General features: G+C 42.5%; 1 protein-coding gene across 2 annotated transcripts; it reads left to right on the top strand.

Moving 5' to 3' along the window:
- The first annotated feature begins 1240 nt into the window (after positions 1-1240).
- On the top strand, positions 1241-18363 carry tgfbrap1 (transforming growth factor, beta receptor associated protein 1). 2 transcript variants are annotated; one of them, XM_080764247.1, is made up of 14 exons: positions 1241-1618; positions 3028-3164; positions 3338-4056; positions 5074-5268; positions 6635-6789; positions 7508-7590; positions 8989-9169; positions 9703-9863; positions 10662-10719; positions 11061-11204; positions 12907-13053; positions 13250-13412; positions 13534-13997; positions 14863-18363. In XM_080764247.1, the coding sequence occupies exons 3-14, from the start codon at positions 3360-3362 to the stop codon at positions 15049-15051; spliced, it is 2637 nt and encodes an 878-aa protein (XP_080620373.1). In that variant the 5' UTR covers positions 1241-1618; positions 3028-3164; positions 3338-3359; the 3' UTR covers positions 15052-18363. The 2 variants fall into 2 exon arrangements, with proteins under 2 accessions (XP_080620373.1, XP_080620372.1); XM_080764246.1 differs by lacking the exon at positions 3028-3164.
- Positions 18364-18524: the final 161 nt, after the last annotated feature.

The raw sequence follows: 18524 nt of genomic DNA, 5'->3' as shown, positions 1-18524 counted from the left end.
GGCACGCATCCGCCTGGGTGGTCTTCATATATGGAGATGGCCATATATGGTGACGTGATGTGTCACAAGGCATGATGTCATGAGGCGTGACCATATACGGAGGCGTTAAGGGTCTCCATATTGTCACGTAATGTCACAATGAAGGCATGATGGATTGGCAACCATAATATGGTGGTGTGACGGACGTGCAATACACAGGATTTCATAGTAAATGCGACAGGTCAGAGCCAGCATGGACAGTTCCTCTGTTCCTGTACAGAACCCAGCACCAGTACCTGACACCTGTAGGCCATTTGCTCTGACACCAGATTCGGCTCAAACAAGGGATTACATTCATTTCGCTCCTATGCCACTAAAATGTGGAATGCCCTAACAACAGCCATTAAGACATGTGAATCCCTTGACTCCTTCAAAACAGCTCTCAAAGAGCACCTAACGAACGGCTGCAATTCGAAACTGGCCCCTATAAATTGTCTCTCCTCCCCCATCCCTTTCTCCCCATACTGTACATGTTTTTCCCTTTTTTGCTTTCTTTATATATGATTTCCTTTTTTAATAGAAGTGTAGGCCTATATTATATATCTCTAAATGTTCTGAGTTTTTGTATTGACTTTCGTTTGAAATGAACCCATTCTGCATACTGTGAAATCAATCAATCAATCAATCAATCAATCAATCAAAATCACAATCACATTCACATTCACATTCACATTCACATTCACATTCACATTCACATTCACATATCATCATCATAAAGTTATTTGAGAGACTGGTCCTTAAGTCCCCTCCCTTGACCCCCTGCAGTTTGCCTAAGACCTGAGGTCCCACCTATCCTAAAATTAAACTCCTTGAACCACTTCAAGGATAGTGGTTCCTTCCAAGGGGTTCCCCTGCTGAAATATTGATAATTAGGATTCAAGAACCAAATGGATCCTTACGAGGTCTGTAAACTCTGAGAGGTCTGACTGTAAACTCGGGACCGTGGCCCGTGGGGTCCTTGTTGAAATTAAAATGTTTGAGAATGAGAACCACTGCTCTTGAACTAGCCATGGTGCACAATGACGCTTGTCATGATTATTCACGATGACGGTCATATTTCATGGCTACTCTTGAACATACCCCCAACTGCACCTGCAGCCAGCGAGCGCCAATGAGGTGGTGTTTTACACAAGCAGAGCATGCAAGAGAGAACTCACTAAATTAGCAGAATTTGTCAGTCTTCCCAAAGTGTGATTTTTGGCCCGTGCATCATGTTTATTAGGTGATGTATTTTCCTCCGAGGTGGGAAGCGACGCAGAATGTGTGCAGACTGCAGAGTGCGAGTGTAGAAACAAGACACGCCCATTTGTGGTGATTTTTTTTGTTGGCCTGCAGTGCTGTGTTCTGTTGCCTGGGTGGGTTAGCGGCATCAGCTGAGGGTAACGGGTAACCCCACCACAGCCAGGAAGAGAGGAATCTACTGTGCAGAGCATCTTCCCTGAGAAGGGAAGGGAGGCAACCATTCGGAATTTAATGAATTATACCCACTGTTTGTCAATGGACGGTGTAATGTTTTGACAGCTTCCTCAATCAAATGATCTGCTAACCTCCCCGTTAGCCACAGCTGAGCTCTCACTGGGTAGGTAACACACTGGAACACAGGCTGACTCTGCTAATGTTAGCCGAACTAGCAAGCTTGCTGAAGCTAGCAAGGCAGTGTTGAGTTGACTACATTGTTCTATACCTGAAACATGGATTTATTTGTTAGTGGAAATTGACATTTAACCTGACTAGATAATATTACAACAATGTTTAGTTAACTTTAGTTCATGCCTCATGCGGAAGGCAAACGTTGATGCTAACTTCAGTGGAGCCTCTGCTAATTGAACTAGCACCCAGAGAAGAGTTGTTAGCTTGCCAAAATAGGTTAGTCACCCTTAGCTGGGCAAAGCATACTTGTTGTTTTTACATGTCAAACAAGTCCAGTAGAAGAAAATGTGATACCAGGTTGAGCAATTGGCAAATATACGACCAGGTAAACTTGCTGTTTTAAATGGACTCAAATTAGAAGGCAGATTGAATGCATAGGCTACTATACTTACTTCCCACTGGGGCAGAGTGAGCGATTGAGAAATAGTTGTGGGTGAAAGGTAGCCAGACAAGATGTGAAAATCTGCATGGGCAGGTAAAAGACAAATGCTTTGCCCTTCCTCAACAACTATTGCTGAGCTACCCTTGAGTTAGCTCTGGTCCATAGCCTTACTGCTCTCGGCATTAGAGCTATGCACTAGCCCCTTTCGGGACCCTAGTTTACCTTTTCTGAAGTTTGGACGAAGTAACCCTAGGGTCCCTGATCGGTTATTCCACTGTCCATGGGATGCAGATGTACATACTCTCTGTTCACGGAGAGCCGCACCGCCGCTTGAGTGTTGGTGAGATGTTTCAAAGATGCATAACACGGCTATAGGAGACAACGGAAACGTGTACGAAATCGCATTAACCGCTGATGCTGTGAAATATATTTAATCTTTTTTGTTTTGGCTTCTCTGAAATTCTCTCTTCCTCACTTCCTTATTGACTTTCCATTGTACCGCCTCCCGCACCGAGACTGGCTAGCTGCGCGTCCTAGTTACTGCCTCTGATTGGCCGACCGCATACATGCAGGATGTTTATCATAGATATTATAAAAAATAGATGCCTCACACAAAGCAACAGTTCTGCGCAGCTTTCTTATTTAGAAGTGCTGAAGGCATTTGCTCTGAAGGCACACTGTCACTCATGCGACTCCTCCATGTCTCTCGCTGTCACTCAAGTGACTACTGGCCAATCACAGCGCGTCTTTTCCGGGACTTATGTTACGCACGCGGAAGCTGCTCATTGAAGGCAAATGCTTTGCAAGGAATCTCGGGAAAATTGTGCCTTCAATTGTGACACGCGCCTCAGAGCCGGAAAGGGCGTCTACGTTTATATGTCTATGATGTTTATAATGCTGTTGTGTTGTGGGAGGCGGGACATGAGAAGTGACAACGTTTCCGTTGTCTCCTATAGCCGTGTTATGCATCTTTGAAACATCTCACCAACACTCAAGCTCTCCGTGAACACAGAGTATGTACATCTGCATCCCATGGAGAGTGGAATAACCGATCAGGGACCCAAGGGTTACCTTCGTCCAAACTTCAGAAAAGGTAAACTAGAGGTCCGAAAGGGGCTAAGCTATGGACCAGCGCTACCCTTGAGGCTTCTCCATTCAGACAAGAAATATAGAAAAAGGTTTTAATAAGAGCCATAGTGGTTTGGATTTTCCTTAACTTCTTTAATAACTTTTCAGTGGTGTTATTTTGTACGTTGTTCTCTACAGTGTTGTAGATGCCTTGGTGGAGATGAGTGTGAAGGCCTTTGAGCTGGTCCCCGCGGTGGAGCGAGACCTCCTGATGGGTGACAAGGCTCGCATCAATATCGAGTGTATCGAGTGCTGTGGCAAGCACCTGTACGTGGGCACAAATGACTGCTTCATCCACCACTTCCTCCTAGACGAGGTCACCTCCTCAAAAGGGACACTGGCGTATGCCGCTCAGAAGCTGCTGCACAAGTATCTGGGCCTGAAGAAACCCGTCGCCGAGTTGCGGGCCGCCTCGGCTCTGGAGCGTCTCATAGTCCTCTGTGACGGAGTGGTGTTCCTCGTCGACATGTTGACGTTGGAGATGGTGCCCTCCGCGGCGGGGGGCGGGGCAAAGATCAAAGGCGTGGCGACGTTCTGCATGAACGAGAACCCGGTGAACGGAGACCCGTTCTGCGTGGAGATGGGCGTGATCTCGTCACGGCGGCGGACGGTGCAGATCTACATGGTTTACGAGGACAGGGTTCAGCTGGTGAAGGAGCTGACCACACCCGAACAGCCCTGTGCCGTCAGTCTGGATGGCTACTTCCTGTGCCTGGCCCTGGCGACGCAATACATGATCCTGAACTACAGCACGGGAGCCTCGCAAGATCTCTTCCCTTATAACAGCGAGGAAAGGAGGCCGATTGTCAAACGGATTGGCAGGGAGGAGTTCCTCTTGGCTGCACCTGGTGGTCTTGGTGAGTTTTACTTTTTAAAAATATGTTGGGGTTGTTACTTGTTTAGATGTATTAGCTGGGATTTAACCCATTTAGGCCTGGGAAACGATTCTACAAATGTCTTCTAAATCCTGACAGTTTTCTAAAAAACACCAAAAGGCGTTCGCGCCGCAAAATGGGTTAATCATATATACAGATGGGCACTAACAGACAGGTGACAAATGCAAATATCAAAGCAAATATCGGTAAGAGGTGAGGGCCGGCTACCACAAGCTGCCAGAACAGCACATCATTTGGCATACATTGTACACGTCTCTGGTACTCTACTGAAGGGATGGAACACCATCATGCTAACAAAGGATATTCCCTCATTTGGTGTTTTGACGATGATGGTGGAGAATGCCAACACGGTGAACTATCTCCCAGCACCACATTAACATGTTGACTGCGTTATAAATGAATCTCTTAATTCCCGTTCCCTGCCTGTGTTTTCACTAACCTTTGAAGCCAATTTAATGCAACCATTAAATTGCAACACCGTTGCAATTTAATGAAATCTGTTTGCTAGCTACACTGGGGCAGTAGGGAGGCAGGTTGACAGTGGCTAGCTACACTGGAACAGCAATATGTACTTGATTTTAATTGATCTACTGTATATATCATTTATGTTCCCTTTCATTTTCCTCTTTTCCAAATTGGCCCCTGGGGCGGTCCAAAAGAACCCATTCTGAACGGGAACCCCTTTTCGTGTTTTAACTAAGCATTATGTTATGCTTTAGCTATTGAAAAATACCAGATCTACAAGCTCATAGCTTGTAGGTCTGCTATTTTTGAAAAATCGTGAAAATGCGGCACAAATCTTTGAATATATATTCTTTCAGAGCGATTTTTTCTTTCTTCAACGTCAGGCCAAAATGGGTTATTTTTCCTCTTTTCCAAATTGGCCCCTGGGGGCGGCCCCCAGATTGAAAATCTGTGGGCTAGTGAATATTTGTCTTCCAAAATAACTCCCAAACTCCCTCTTCCGCATACCATCAGGAATGTTTGCCAACGCAGAAGGCGTGTCCCAGCGCGCCCCTGTGAACTGGGCAGAGAGTGTGATTGGTGCAGCCGTGTGCTTTCCTTACGTGGTGGCGCTGGACGAAGGCTTCATCACCGTGCACAGCATGCTGGACCAGCAGCTGAAACAGACCCTCTCGTTCAGGGACGGACACATTCTACAAGACTTTGAAGGTATCCTTAAACACACGTTTTGACCTGAGGTCAGATTCTAAAAATGTCTTCTGCATCCTGACAGTTTTCTGAAAAAGCTATGTTTCTATGTCAGTCGTTCTTCGATTAAAAAAATAAATAGCAGACCTACAAGCTCATAGCGCCACCGAGTAGTGCGCTATGAGCTTGTAGATCTGCTATTTTTCAATAGCTAAAGCATAGCATAATGCTAACACCAAAAGGGGTTTCCTGCCCAAAATGGGTTAACACACGTTTTGTTCTTCCTATTTCATAATTACTTTACATGTGACCATTTGAAATGTTCAAATTTGGTCAGAATAACACCAGTTTGGTGTGTTTCCCCTGTACACCACTGTGGTCTTGATGATTTTCACAGACACATTTATCTTAAATGTGAAACCATAAATAATGGTGCTTCCTGTCGTAGGCCTTCCATTAGTAGTAGAATTTACCGTATAATCCCGAGCCACAAAACAAGAGATTACATTTCCCATTTGTGTCCCAGGCTGAAAATAAACCACCCTGGCTGGCCATACATAATTTACTTGTACCTGATCTGTTCATCAGCACATTGATCTCTTTCGGCCCTTTTTTGTCCATCCCACAGAAAAGCCTAGGGCTCCGTTAGGGCTTAGGAACATGGTCTAGGGCTCCGTTAGGGCTTAGGAACATGGTCTAGGGCTTGGTTAGGGCTTAGGAACATGGTCTAGGGCGTGGTTAGGGCTTAGGAACATGGTCTAGGGCTTGGTTAGGGCTTAGGAACATGGTCTAGGGCGTGGTCTGACCTGTGCAGAATACCAAACGACTCGCCCCTTTAACAAACTCGCCCCCGCCATTTTTTTTAAATGTAGTTAACAGTTCATTTAGTATTTCCCTCCATCTCTGAAATCTGAAATTATCTTGTATACAGATTTATTTGATTGTAGAGTAGTCGATCTCTATACTCTCTATACAATTGAGAAAGAACAACATGTCACAGAGACGGTGACAGCTTAATTAAGTTAATTTAGGACCTTCTAGCAGTTAATTTCGTTTTATTAAACATGTAGCCCATGTTTTGTAATGGCATCATCATGCTATTATGCCCGTGACTATACAGAGTGAACTTAACAATGATAAATTATGATAATGATAATACCTTTTAACATGAATTATGTTTGTTATTTACAGCTAGGTAGAGTAGTGGGGCCAGGTGGAAAAGGGGCGACCGTACCTGTTATTTACAGTTGGGTAGAGTTGTGGGGCCAGGTGGAAAAGGGGCGACCGTACCTGTTATTTACAGTTGGGTAGAGTTGTGGGGCCAGGTGGAAAAGGGGCGACTGTACACTGTTACCGTCTGACCTGCCCATTGTATTGTGTGTTCTAGGGAAGGTGATTCTGGCGTCCACTAAGGCGGTGTACATCCTAGTGCCTCTGCCTCTGGAGAGACAGATCCAGGACCTGCTGGCCAGTCACAGAGTGGAGGAAGCACTGACCCTCACCGAGGGAGCCCAGAGAAACATTCCCAAAGACAAGTTCCAGGTATGCATTTGCATAATATGTGCTACTGTATGCACACTTCTTTTTTTTTAATACTGTTTTTATTAGGCATTTTTTGTGTGACAATTTCAGAATATTAGACAATGATAATAAGTAATTCAGTTAAATAAAAAAAATAACAGGCAATGTAAATGTTCCACATACAGTATAATAAAAAAGACATAAGTGTTGTATGCACACTTCTTAACCCATTTTGGGGCGGGAACAACCCCTTTTGGTGTTTAAGCATATGTTGTACTTTAGCTATTGAAAAATAGCAGATCTACAAGCTCATAGCGCGGCACCGAGTGCCGCCATACGAGCGTGTAGGTTTGCTATTTTTGAAAAATCGTTAAAATGTGGCGCAAATCATTGAATATATATTTCAGAGCGAACATTTTTAACTAAAATATTTGCTTCTGGGGGGTCCCTGGAACTACTTATTTTGAGATGGGGGTCCATGGCCCGATAGAGATAATTCTGGGGGTCCTTGACATGAAAAAGGTTGAGATGACATAGAAACATAGGTTTTTCTGAATTCTTTTAGGATTTAGAAGCCTTTTCTTCGACCTCATGGGTTAAAACACAGACAATATTTTTTTGTAATATAAATACATTCATATAAATAAATAATTTTCTTTCTTGTGTATACTATATATAATTATAATATAACATAAAAAATAGGCAATTTGTTATTTACTTTGTCAATTTCCTTTTACAGATTTTGCACAAAAGAATCCTCCAGCAGGCTGGCTTCATACAGTTTGGACAACTTCAATTTTTAGAAGCAAAAGAACACTTTAGGTAAGGCTTTGAGTCGTCCCTTATATGGTTATTTCTTTTTAGCTTTTTCTGAGACTTGTCTGTTGTTTTCTATTTTATTCCGTTCTGTGATTAAGATCTTCATTATCACTCAGGCCTTAAAGGGACACTTCACCCTTTTTGCAAAAAGATATATGTTAATGACGTTTAGAAGCTTTAGATCACTTTCCTGGGGGTATTTATGTGTGTAATATGTGGTTTTAGATATTTTAGATTGTAGCAGTGAGCCTGTTTTCTCTGATGTCATGGACACTGGTCTCACTACCTTCCTGGACTACAATTCCCATAATTCTTTGGTGCACTGCTCCTCCTTGTTGATAGGGGGGGAGAGCTGTCTTACTGAGACAACATGTAGTCCAGGAAGGAAGTGAGCCCAGTGTCCATGACATCAGAGACAACAGGCTCACTGCTACAATCTAAAATATCTAAAACCACATATTACATACATAAAGACCCCCAGGAAAGTGTTCTAAAGCTCCTAAACGTCATTAACATATATTTTTTAGCAAAAAGGGTGAAGTGTCCCTTTAATGCCTTAATTACCTCAACTATAAACCGTTTGAGTATAATTTCCCTCAGCTGATCGGATCTTGGATAGCGCAATTTGAAATGGCCTGTAACCATAGAGTATTATAGGATAGAGACTGAACTGGCGCGAAGCCCCCCCCCCCCCCCCCCCGCACCCCCCCCCCCCCTCCCCCCCCCCCCCCCCCCCCCCCCCCCCCCCCCCCCCCCCCCCCTCCGCTATTCATGTCAGTGGAAGTTGCTTAGTGGCGTTTTGAAGCACCCGGAAGGACCGTCTATTTCCGCATTTCCGTATTTGGCCACCAAATGTTGGTGCCCAAATGCGGAAGTGCAACCGAGCGCTCAATGTTAAAGCCCAGCTGCTGCACGGGGTGTCCTCGTCATGAATCCACGGCTCCGCCTGCAGTCCTTCCTCTTACCGCTAGGGGCCCAGTGCTTCAACGTTGGAAAGCCTCACTGGCCCCTTGGCCTATAAGTAACACACTGAGGTTCTGTCCAGACGAGGACGTATTTCGCCCACGTTACCCTCATAAGTACTTTGCCGATCTGCCCTTTCTGCCACACGGAGACGGCGGTTTGGGGGAACCGCTCCCAGAGTGACAAACTTCGGAGAGACGCTACTTTGTCGTCTCCGTGTGTACAGTGAATGCCGCCTATTTGCTGAAAAGGTGACGCCATAGTCCCCTCGCCCCCTCCAAACTAACCTCACGTCACCAGGCTTTCCACAACGGATGGCTGCGTCCATGATCAGCCGGCTTTTTACAGCAACACGATACGTTTTTTTTTACTTAAAATTATGCAGGTTTATGACGGGCCTTTCATAACTAAAACCTAGGAAGTATTTCTTATTTTCAGGAAGGGTCAGTTGGATGTGCGGGAGCTCATCTCTCTCTACCCATTGTTGCTGCCAGCCTCGTCCTCTTTCACACGCTGTCACCCTCCCCTTCACGAGTTTGCCGACCTCAACCATTTGGCTCAGGGGGATCCGGAAAAGGTGCTGCGATGCAAAAGGTTCCTCATCACGTACTTGGGAGAGGTAAACCAAATTGAAAATACACGGACTTCCGATGTAACAGCCTTTTATAGAGCGTCGCAGTCCCGCCCCCTACCAGGGCCCAGGAAATGATTCTCCGTTAATTTTCCTCATAGACTTTTCAAAAAGTATTTATTTAAAGACTTTTTAAGCGTCGTACAAAGCCAACCCTTGTCGTGACAAATCATGACAACAAACACCATTTTTTGGGCCGACAAAAAAAACGGCAGGTTACAACACTTTTTTTTGTTGTTTTTCTTCTTTGTAATTATTTGTTTGGTCCAAAATATTGTGTTTATTGTCATGATTTGTCATGACTCGAGTTGGCTTTGTCCGCGGCGTAACAGTCTTTAAATAAATACTTTTTGAAATGTCTATGGGGAAAAATGCATTGGGAATCATTTCCTGGGCCTGGCGTTGTCATGACAGGGGGCGGGACTGCGACGCTCTATAGAACACGCATCCTGTAAGTATAAATGTTGCTGTCGCTGCATACGTGTGAATCTGCAGCGTTCTGTCCATCTCTGCATTCCCAGGTTCGGAGCACAGAGGTGGCCAACGGCTGTCTAGAGGACGTTGACACTGCACTGCTGAAGCTCTATGCTGAGCAGGACCACGAGAGCCTACTGGACCTGTTGGCTTCCGACAACGCCTGTCTGCTTGCAGATAGCGCCCCCTGGCTAGAGAAATATCACAAGTGGGTATTGCAACTGCTACTTTGGGGCTAAAAGATGAATACTGGACAACTCACCCCCGTGCGTGCCCGTTTTTCCTCCCGGAATTTTCACCAGTGAGGGGGATAACTTTGTAATAATGCTATTGGGTGTTGGTATTCTTTTTGGAAAAATATAAAAAGATACTCCTGTATTTTACTTATATTGACCCTATAAACGATTTAGTATATGTAAGGTTTTGCACACTCAAATGGTACCTCGTCAGATAATACCCACATATCCTACAACAACTTCTGTGAACAGACTTCAATGTAGTAGCTTTTCATAAATTATATTTGTACTTGGGTTGTCTGCTGTCATGAAAGTTTATAGTTAGAGAAATTCAAAGTCCAGCCGTCTCTCCCACCCCTCACTGGGGAAAAGTCCTTGGAGGAAAACAGAGTTGTCTTGTTACCTAAAAGATCAGGCCATTCATTGTTGTCTCCACCAGGTCGGACTGCCAAAGGCTCGAGATTATGTCTACTTTTTCACTGACTTCCAAAGATTCATTGTGTTGGCACCTGGGTTGGCAACCCGGCCTTGTGGAGTCCTGTTTCTGTGTTCTGTTCACTTTAATCAGGTGTTGAGTAAATCACACCCGTGTGAAGTGAGGGGCGCTCTTGTCATCATCGTACATCATCATGACACTGACGTAAAATTCTCCATTCATTGTCAATCGGAGTTTAATGTTTGTCTAAGACAACGTTTGTGGACGCTAACCAAAAGCTGTATGTAGGAGATAATGAGAGATTGTATTTTTTTTCTTTCTTGCTCCATTCTAGATATTTTGCACTTGGACTCCTCTATCGTTATAACGGGCAGGATTCAGCAGCACTACAGGTATAGAAGGAACAGGTTTTAACCCATTCTGAACGGGAACCCGTTTTGGTGTTAGCATCATGTCATGCTTTAACTATTGAAAAATAGCAGATCTACAAGCTCATAGCGCGCCACCGAGTGGCGCGCTACGAGCTTGTAGGTCTGCTATTTTAGAAAAATCGAAGAACGACTGACATTTTTTAGAATCTGATCTCAGGTCAGAATGGGTTAATCAGACCAGTGTGTGTCCAGTGGAAACCTCGTATGAATCTGATCTCAGGTCAGAATGGGTTAACAGGTCTCCTATGGAACTTGCGGTACCGAATATAAATGTGACAGTCCGTTATGACTTCTCCCTCTAGATGTGGATACGTGTGGTCGACGGGGAACTGCAGGACGCCACCAGATCAGACTTATACGAGTATGTCGTGGACTTCCTGAGCTTCTGCACGGACCTGGATTCAGTCTGGAAGTACGCAGACTGGGCCCTGCACAAAGATCCCACGGTATGTAAACTCACACCTAAATGCATCTAAATAAATACATAAAATAGACTTTTCCTAACTGTTCCTCTTCTTATTTATTTTTCTTCTAATATTACTATTAGTAACTGTAACTTGTCTGCTTTTTATATTTTTTGTTTTGTTTTCTAAAATATGACTCATGCAAGTCAGTTGCACTGACTATTCAGACCTTTTATTTAAAAGACAAAACAAAAAAAGAAAAAAACACATTATTGTTACGGTAGAATATATTTCTATAATTATTCAACTGGTATTAAATAAATTGCTCCTAACGAAGGAACAGTTGCCTTACTTATCATTGATCTCTTCCCTGTGAATACGAAGGAACAGTTGCCTTAGTTATCATTGATCTCTTCCCTGTGAATCGTTAAATGAACTGTCAAGTTGCCTCAAAACTAAGCTTAATTTGGGGTTCAGATTAACTGGATATAAAACCCCCACTCTTGTTTAAGGATCATTGGTCAGGCTGTCTGAAGGAAAGGTATGAAAGACAAAAGACCATGTGGAAGTTAGAGATTATGTAATACAGATCCATACATTCTGATAATGGTACAACAATACCTAGAGAGCTGTTCCAAAAACTGGCTTGTATGGGAGGGTGGCCAGAAAGAAGCGTCAAAAAGAAAATGACTCATGGGATAAGATTTCAAAGCACTGTTTGTGGTGCAAACAGTACTTCATGAAATGCCAAACATACAGTGTAGTATGTCGGGAGGCGTTTCATAACTTGGCATCTTGTTCAAATTAAATCAAGAATGGGTGGAGCAAAATACTTGGCAATAAATCTAGAGAACCTGCTTCAGGAACAGTCAGCTAAAAACCTAATGCTTGGGATAGCGTTCACCCTTCAGCAGGACACAACAAGCACATCATCATCATTTTTCGACTGCGGTCGAGATTGTGGATTTCACAATATCACGCCAGACTTCCCGGTCCTTCATTGCCACCCCCAGTTCCTGCTTACTGATGCATGTGTCCCTATAGTGATGACATGCAGGGAACGACAGTTTTCTACCTCTGGTCTGCTTTGAGGCAGGACTCCAGAGAAGAAGGGAAGATATAACCTCATGGTCAGCTCTGTAGCAGAGGCTGGCAAACTGTGTTCTTCTGGATCGGACTAGTGAAGAAACACGGGGAAGGTTGCCGTATATTAGATCAGTCGATGGGTGGCTCTTCCAAGACAGATTTCCTACAGTGGCCCACCCCAGTCAAAGTCTTTATTGCAATCCCATTGAGAATCTGTGGCACTCTTTGAAAACTGCAGTCCACAAACGGTCATCCAACTAAACTGAGCATCTTGTAGCTAATCTCCAAGTATGCAAGCAGGATATTTAAATGTTCTTTAAAATATCTGATGTTAAACTACAAGTGTATTTTATTTCAACATTTGTTTTGAAAATGTACAGTTGGAGCAAGCGTTTGCATTAAATGAAAATACCAATTGGATGGCGGTACCTGGTGGCTCAGCACAGATCATATGCCCCTTGAGAGCACAAGGATCCGGGTTCGACACTGACCATAGTCTTGTCTCTCTGCCCTTGGCATTCTGAAATTAGCAAAGAATGCCAGCAACAAAAAAGTACCACTTGTAAGACAATGTTTAACTTTCAAGATGACTGAATACTTTTGACTCTTTATTTCTCATGAAATGGAAAAACAAGAGTGTTTTTTATTGTGTTCTCAGATAGGTGTCCAGATCTTCACCAAGAGACCTGCCAGTAAGAACCAGTCAGGTGAGCTGAACCCTGACGACGTCATCACATACCTGGGGAAGCACAGCCAGGCGCTGCTGGTCTACTTGGAATACCTGGTGCTGGAAAGACGGTTACAGGTAATAATAAACTTCACAGGTATAAGATATATTTATTATATATATATTTAAGGTATAAGACGGTTACAGGTATAGGAAACGGATATACTTAACACTGCTAAGAAGAAGCACATGCATCTGAGAGGCAGTTAGTCAGAATTGTGCTGGAACTTTCTGAATGTTAACAAAAACCTTCTCTCCATCTTTCTGGCTGTAGAAGGAGAAGTTCCACACACGCCTGGCCCTGCTGTACCTGGACAGGGTCTTGTCACTCATGTCCCGGTCTCCATCACCCCCCGAGGAGCAGGTGACTAGAGCCAGGGAGCAACTGCAGGCTCTGCTCAGGGAGTCAAATCTGTACAGTGTACAGTTGCTCTTGGGTGAGACGACTGTCATATAAATGACTAAAGATCTAAAGACAAATGCTAACACTTTGGTCCCATCTTAGTGCAGGTTTAAACCCTTTGATTGTTTCCCTTGTTCCCTCTGTTCTGTTTCTAGGTAAGCTGGAGAACTCTGAGCAGCTGCTGCTAGAGCGTGCAACGCTACATGGGAAACGGGAAGAGCACGATAAGGCGTTGCAGATCTTGGTGCATCAGCTCAAAGACTTTATCTCGGCTGAGGCTTACTGTATATGGGCCGCTACTTCTAAAGGCTCCAATTACCGACAACACTTGTTCCACCTCCTGTTGGCGGTTTATCTAGACAGAAACCTTGATGGAACTTACAGGATAGCTGGTGGTGGTGGTGGAGAGCTGGAGATGGCTGCAGTGGATCTGCTGAACCGCCATGGGGAGGTGTTCGATGCGTGTCGGGTACTGGGCATGCTTCCTGAGGGTTGGTCACTGCAGCTTTTGAAGCCCTTTTTGGGTCGTGCTGTTCGGTCCAGTATGCACGCCTGCCGGACCTCCCAGATTGCTTTGGGGCTGGCACGCTCCGAAAACCTTCAGCTGCAACATGATAGGGTGAGCAAAACTAACATGACGAATTGAAATGGATGAAAGTCTGCACATCAGCGTTGTTCACAAGTGTTTAGTTTAACTTTAAAATACAGAAGAAATGATGATGGTACATCATGTCGGTGGATGGAATGGATTATTACCTTTTTATTACCTTTTTTCTTAGGATGTTTATTAATCAGTCGGTCACTTCACTGATCATTTTCTCTGTTCATTTTTATGTGAATGAAAATAAATATATTTATTAACGAGCTCCTTCACTCGCTGTCCTGTAGCAATTAAGCAATAATACACAAGACCATGGTACGGTATGCATGTAATCATGACTCATTCATTCATTCATTCATTTCCCATCGAGATTTCCAAAAATATTTATAGCAATTATTTCTAAACCTAGAATCAAGCCACCCAGGATCGTGGTGATTCAATCATGACCATAAAGCATTTGATTCTGTGAAAAGAATGAATATTATTTACAGTTTATGATACTATATTTAACTAGAAAAAGTGCTCCTCGGGTCTCTGTAGGTCCGTAGGTCAGGTAGGTCACATTTTGCCAAACATCACACACACTCCTATCCTCCTGGTGGACACCTGTGCCCAGAAGGGCACTTTTTCTAGTTGCTTTTAGAAGACAAATGTTACTAACTCCATCTAGAGTAGCAGTAGCCACATTATCTTAATTACACAACAGAGAACTTCAAGGTGTTCTAGAGTGTGGAATTCCAGATCATCCAGAATTAGCCTATTAGCCTAAAAATAAAAACTTCAAAGATTGTCATGTTTTAGGTGAAATTTATATTTAGTCATTTAACTGATAATATTATGAATCAACTGAATATAATGTTTTCTAATATGCCATCTCTCCCAGCTGAAAGAGCGGAGAGATCCAGTGATTGTGTCAGAAACGAAGGGATGTCACCTGTGCCACAACACCTTCAGTGGACCTGACGTGGTATGTCTGCCAGGTGGCGTGCCTGTCCATACACACTGTGCTGCCCAAAGAGTGAGAGACACTCCCACCAAGAGACTGTTAACCAATAGCAGTAACCATACATGAGACTCATCACCGAGTGAGGTTTGGCTGTGATTGAAAGTGCAACACACAACAAGTCTGATACGTTAACGTTTGTGGTGGTTGAGGATTATGGAGCTCACAAAAAGCACAGAACACCCGTTACCCTGACGAATAGAAGCAACCGTGTGCGTGCGTGCGTGTGTGAATGTGTCTGTTGAATTAAGATATTTATTCCAGTGCCGCTCTCATACAGCCCTTTCACACTGTGACGTAACAAACAAATAATTGACTGCCCCCTAATCTACAGTACATTCATATAGAAAAGTCTGAAATAAGGCTTTGCTAAAGCTGTCCTTTTCTGTGCTGATATTTTCATAATTTGATAATGGATGTTCTGTTTATGTATTCTGTCCCAAGGACATTGATAATAAGATATTTCTTTTTAAACAAAGCTAAACTATATATGTTTTCTGTCGAGGTGACATTGTCTTGTTGTGCCCAGTACATAAAACAAATCTGGATTTATGATGAAATGCATCAAAGACTCAAGTTAACATCATTGTTAGGGTTAGTCACTCTTCAGCCTAAATTTTACTTTGTCATGCAACTTGTTGCTTGCTGGAATTAACTGATTCACAATCTCAATGCATCATTTAGGCTTTATTACACAGTCCATTGCTGTTTCTATACTCGGTCTACAACAATGCTTAAAGAATTTATAAGCCCCGTTTTTAGTAGACCTCTGCCAATGCCTCAAATAAAAATCTCACTTTGAAAGTTTGGCGTGATGGTGGAAGAAAAGGTCATGGGGTTACAAAAACTACAGTATGTGTCCTTGTGCAAAGATGAAGTTAATTGCAATTACTTTTTGAGATTTGCTTGTCAAACACTAATGGATAGGGATGAACAGGTTTAAATGAGTACTGCTATTTATGGTGGAAGTTAACCATATGTCAACAATAATTGGAAATCTTATAGTAGATGAAATGCGTTGCCTCAAAACTAAGCTTAATTTGGGGTTCAGATTAAGACCGGGAGGTTAGGATGGACAGAAAAGGAAATAATCTCAACATGTAAACTCGGAAAACAAAGACGGAACTTTATGGTTTGATGTTCTTTTAATGACAATGTGAAACCTGATATGACATTTCATACAAAGTTTACATGTCTGGAAAAGTTGAAAGTGACCTGTTTTCAACCATATTAGAAAGAAATTATCCCAACATAAATGTGCACGCAAAAACATTGTTTTATCTTCTTTGTTCTGCATATCTGGTTGGCTTGAACTTGTATGGTCAATGTAATGAATGTTACTCGGGATGAATAAAGAGGGATCAATAAGTGATGCACCTCTGGAAGGTTTCACACCAATGTTCTGGTTTGAAGTAGTGATGCACCGAATATCCGGCCGCAGAAAATATTCGGCAGAAAATATTCGGCAGAAAATGGCTAAAAATGCTTTTTCGGCCTATTCGGTTTCGGCCCGAATAGGCAGAGAATATATCACTGAATAGTGTATGCAATTAATGCATTCAAAAGAGCTGAATAAATGTTTCATAGGCCCATAAGTGATTATTTAAGTTAACTTTTGCCATAAGCATTTATTTTGTCATAAATCGGGAAGCTTTTAAGGTACGGCCGGGCCATGACAACAATGTTAGGAAAAAAGATATATAATATTAATTCTATTCGGATTTCGGCCAACGGTTCCCTATATTCGGTATTCGGTTTCGGCCAAGAATTTCCCTTTCGGTGCATCCTTAGTTTGAAGTGTGGCTGCCAAGTGCCAACCTCACCTGTGTGGCACATTTGTGCCTCTTTCTAACAAGCTTTTCTCTCACTCTTGACTATGCTGTCCCCTAAGCAAAAATGCTCTAAATGTAGTCACTGTATGCCAACAAGTATACATTTGTTTAGGTTTCATAATATTTCAATAGCAAAAGTAACAACATTCAGACTGTAAAAATGATGCAGTCATTGTTGCATTTGTTTTACTGTGATTGGGTATGGATATACCGTATCCATACTTGGGGGGGGGAAATGGTACGTAATTAGAATATATGAAATATCCTACTGTAACATGGATACACATTTAACATAATAGCTGAAATCATCTTTCATTAATAGCCTAAAACATGATCAGCCTGGCTGATCCACAAAGCAAAAACCAAGGTCAGATAAACTAATCAAAATGAAAAATACTGTCTTGTTTTGGGGTAGTGTATGCCCTCTAAACTAATTCATAGAAATGAGTTAATCTAATATTTGTTCTAAAAGCACAGTTCTATAAACAAGATAGTTATCAACAGTTACCTTTCCTCTATAGACTTGAAAGGGTGTGTGATTTATCTCTTTTGCATGATTTTCTTGCACAATGGTATGTCATCAGCTGTTTCCAGTCTCAGTTGTGGCAATATCTTGCACAATGGCACTCCATACAGACTTGAGTCGAGTCATGGAAGATTGGAAATCAATTGTGTTGAAAATGATGTTTTGCAGCTGCATGGTGAGGTGGGAAATTGAGTTTGACTTTTGCTTTCCAACACTGTGCCAATCATCCATCCCAAACTCCCCCGAAAATCAGCTGTCATTCCAATCTTGAAAGTCTACAGGGATGGTCATGTCAAGCTTAAAAGTTGTCTTATCGTCCTAATTTTTAAGGAATGTCTGGTGTGTAAACAAAATCTGAAAAACAATGGGGAGAAAACTGTTTGGGCCCCATCTTGCCTTACCCCTAAACTTATTACCTATATTTTACTGTTTTGAGAAACATCTAAAAATGGTTCAACTAGCCAATCTACATTGACACGTGAGCTTGGAGATATTTGAACTATTACAATGTTTTTGAAAAGGGTAAAAATGGCAAGATAGTGCCCATTGTCTGCTTTATTGTTTGTCATTCAAACCAATCTTAATCTCTGTTTAACAACAAAGCCTTTGCAGGGTTCTGGAGTGCCCCTGCTATTGCCTTTTGTAAATTGTACCCATTTATAGATGGAAGTCTGCCTACATCTGGGTATATTTCTTGGAAGATGATTGTTGTAGATAGGTTCATTAATAATAATATAGGTTTATTGAACATGGCAAATTCACAGCATATGCACAACATGTCTGAACATTCTAAATGTAGCTTGCTGAACAATCCCTCCAATAACAGCCTATCATGACTTTAAATACTTTTTAAATTAATTAATGTGGACAAATCTAAATGTATTTTATAAATAATATATATATATCTATACTAGTATGTATATACTGTATTTATACCCGTTTGTTGCTTTGTAAATCAATGCCAATGTGGTTGGAATGTACAAACTGTAAAGCTGTCCCATTTTAATAAACATGAACTGTATGGTAACAAGTTAACCCATAGTGTATTCATTATTTTACATTTTATGGTAAAAGTGCTGTGCAGAATCTATCTCTAATCAAGATAATTTCATGACGGGAGAGGTGCAGTCAGACGGTTCATCACAGAAGCTACCATCATGCACCACCTGTTAGGAGCCATGTTG

The sequence above is a fragment of the Protomyctophum bolini genome, assembly GCF_963924005.1.
Source record: "Protomyctophum bolini genome assembly, chromosome: 1".
NCBI lineage: Eukaryota > Metazoa > Chordata > Actinopteri > Myctophiformes > Myctophidae > Protomyctophum > Protomyctophum bolini.
Note: the sequence above shows the minus strand (reverse complement) of the source record. Positions and strands in the feature narration are given on the sequence as shown.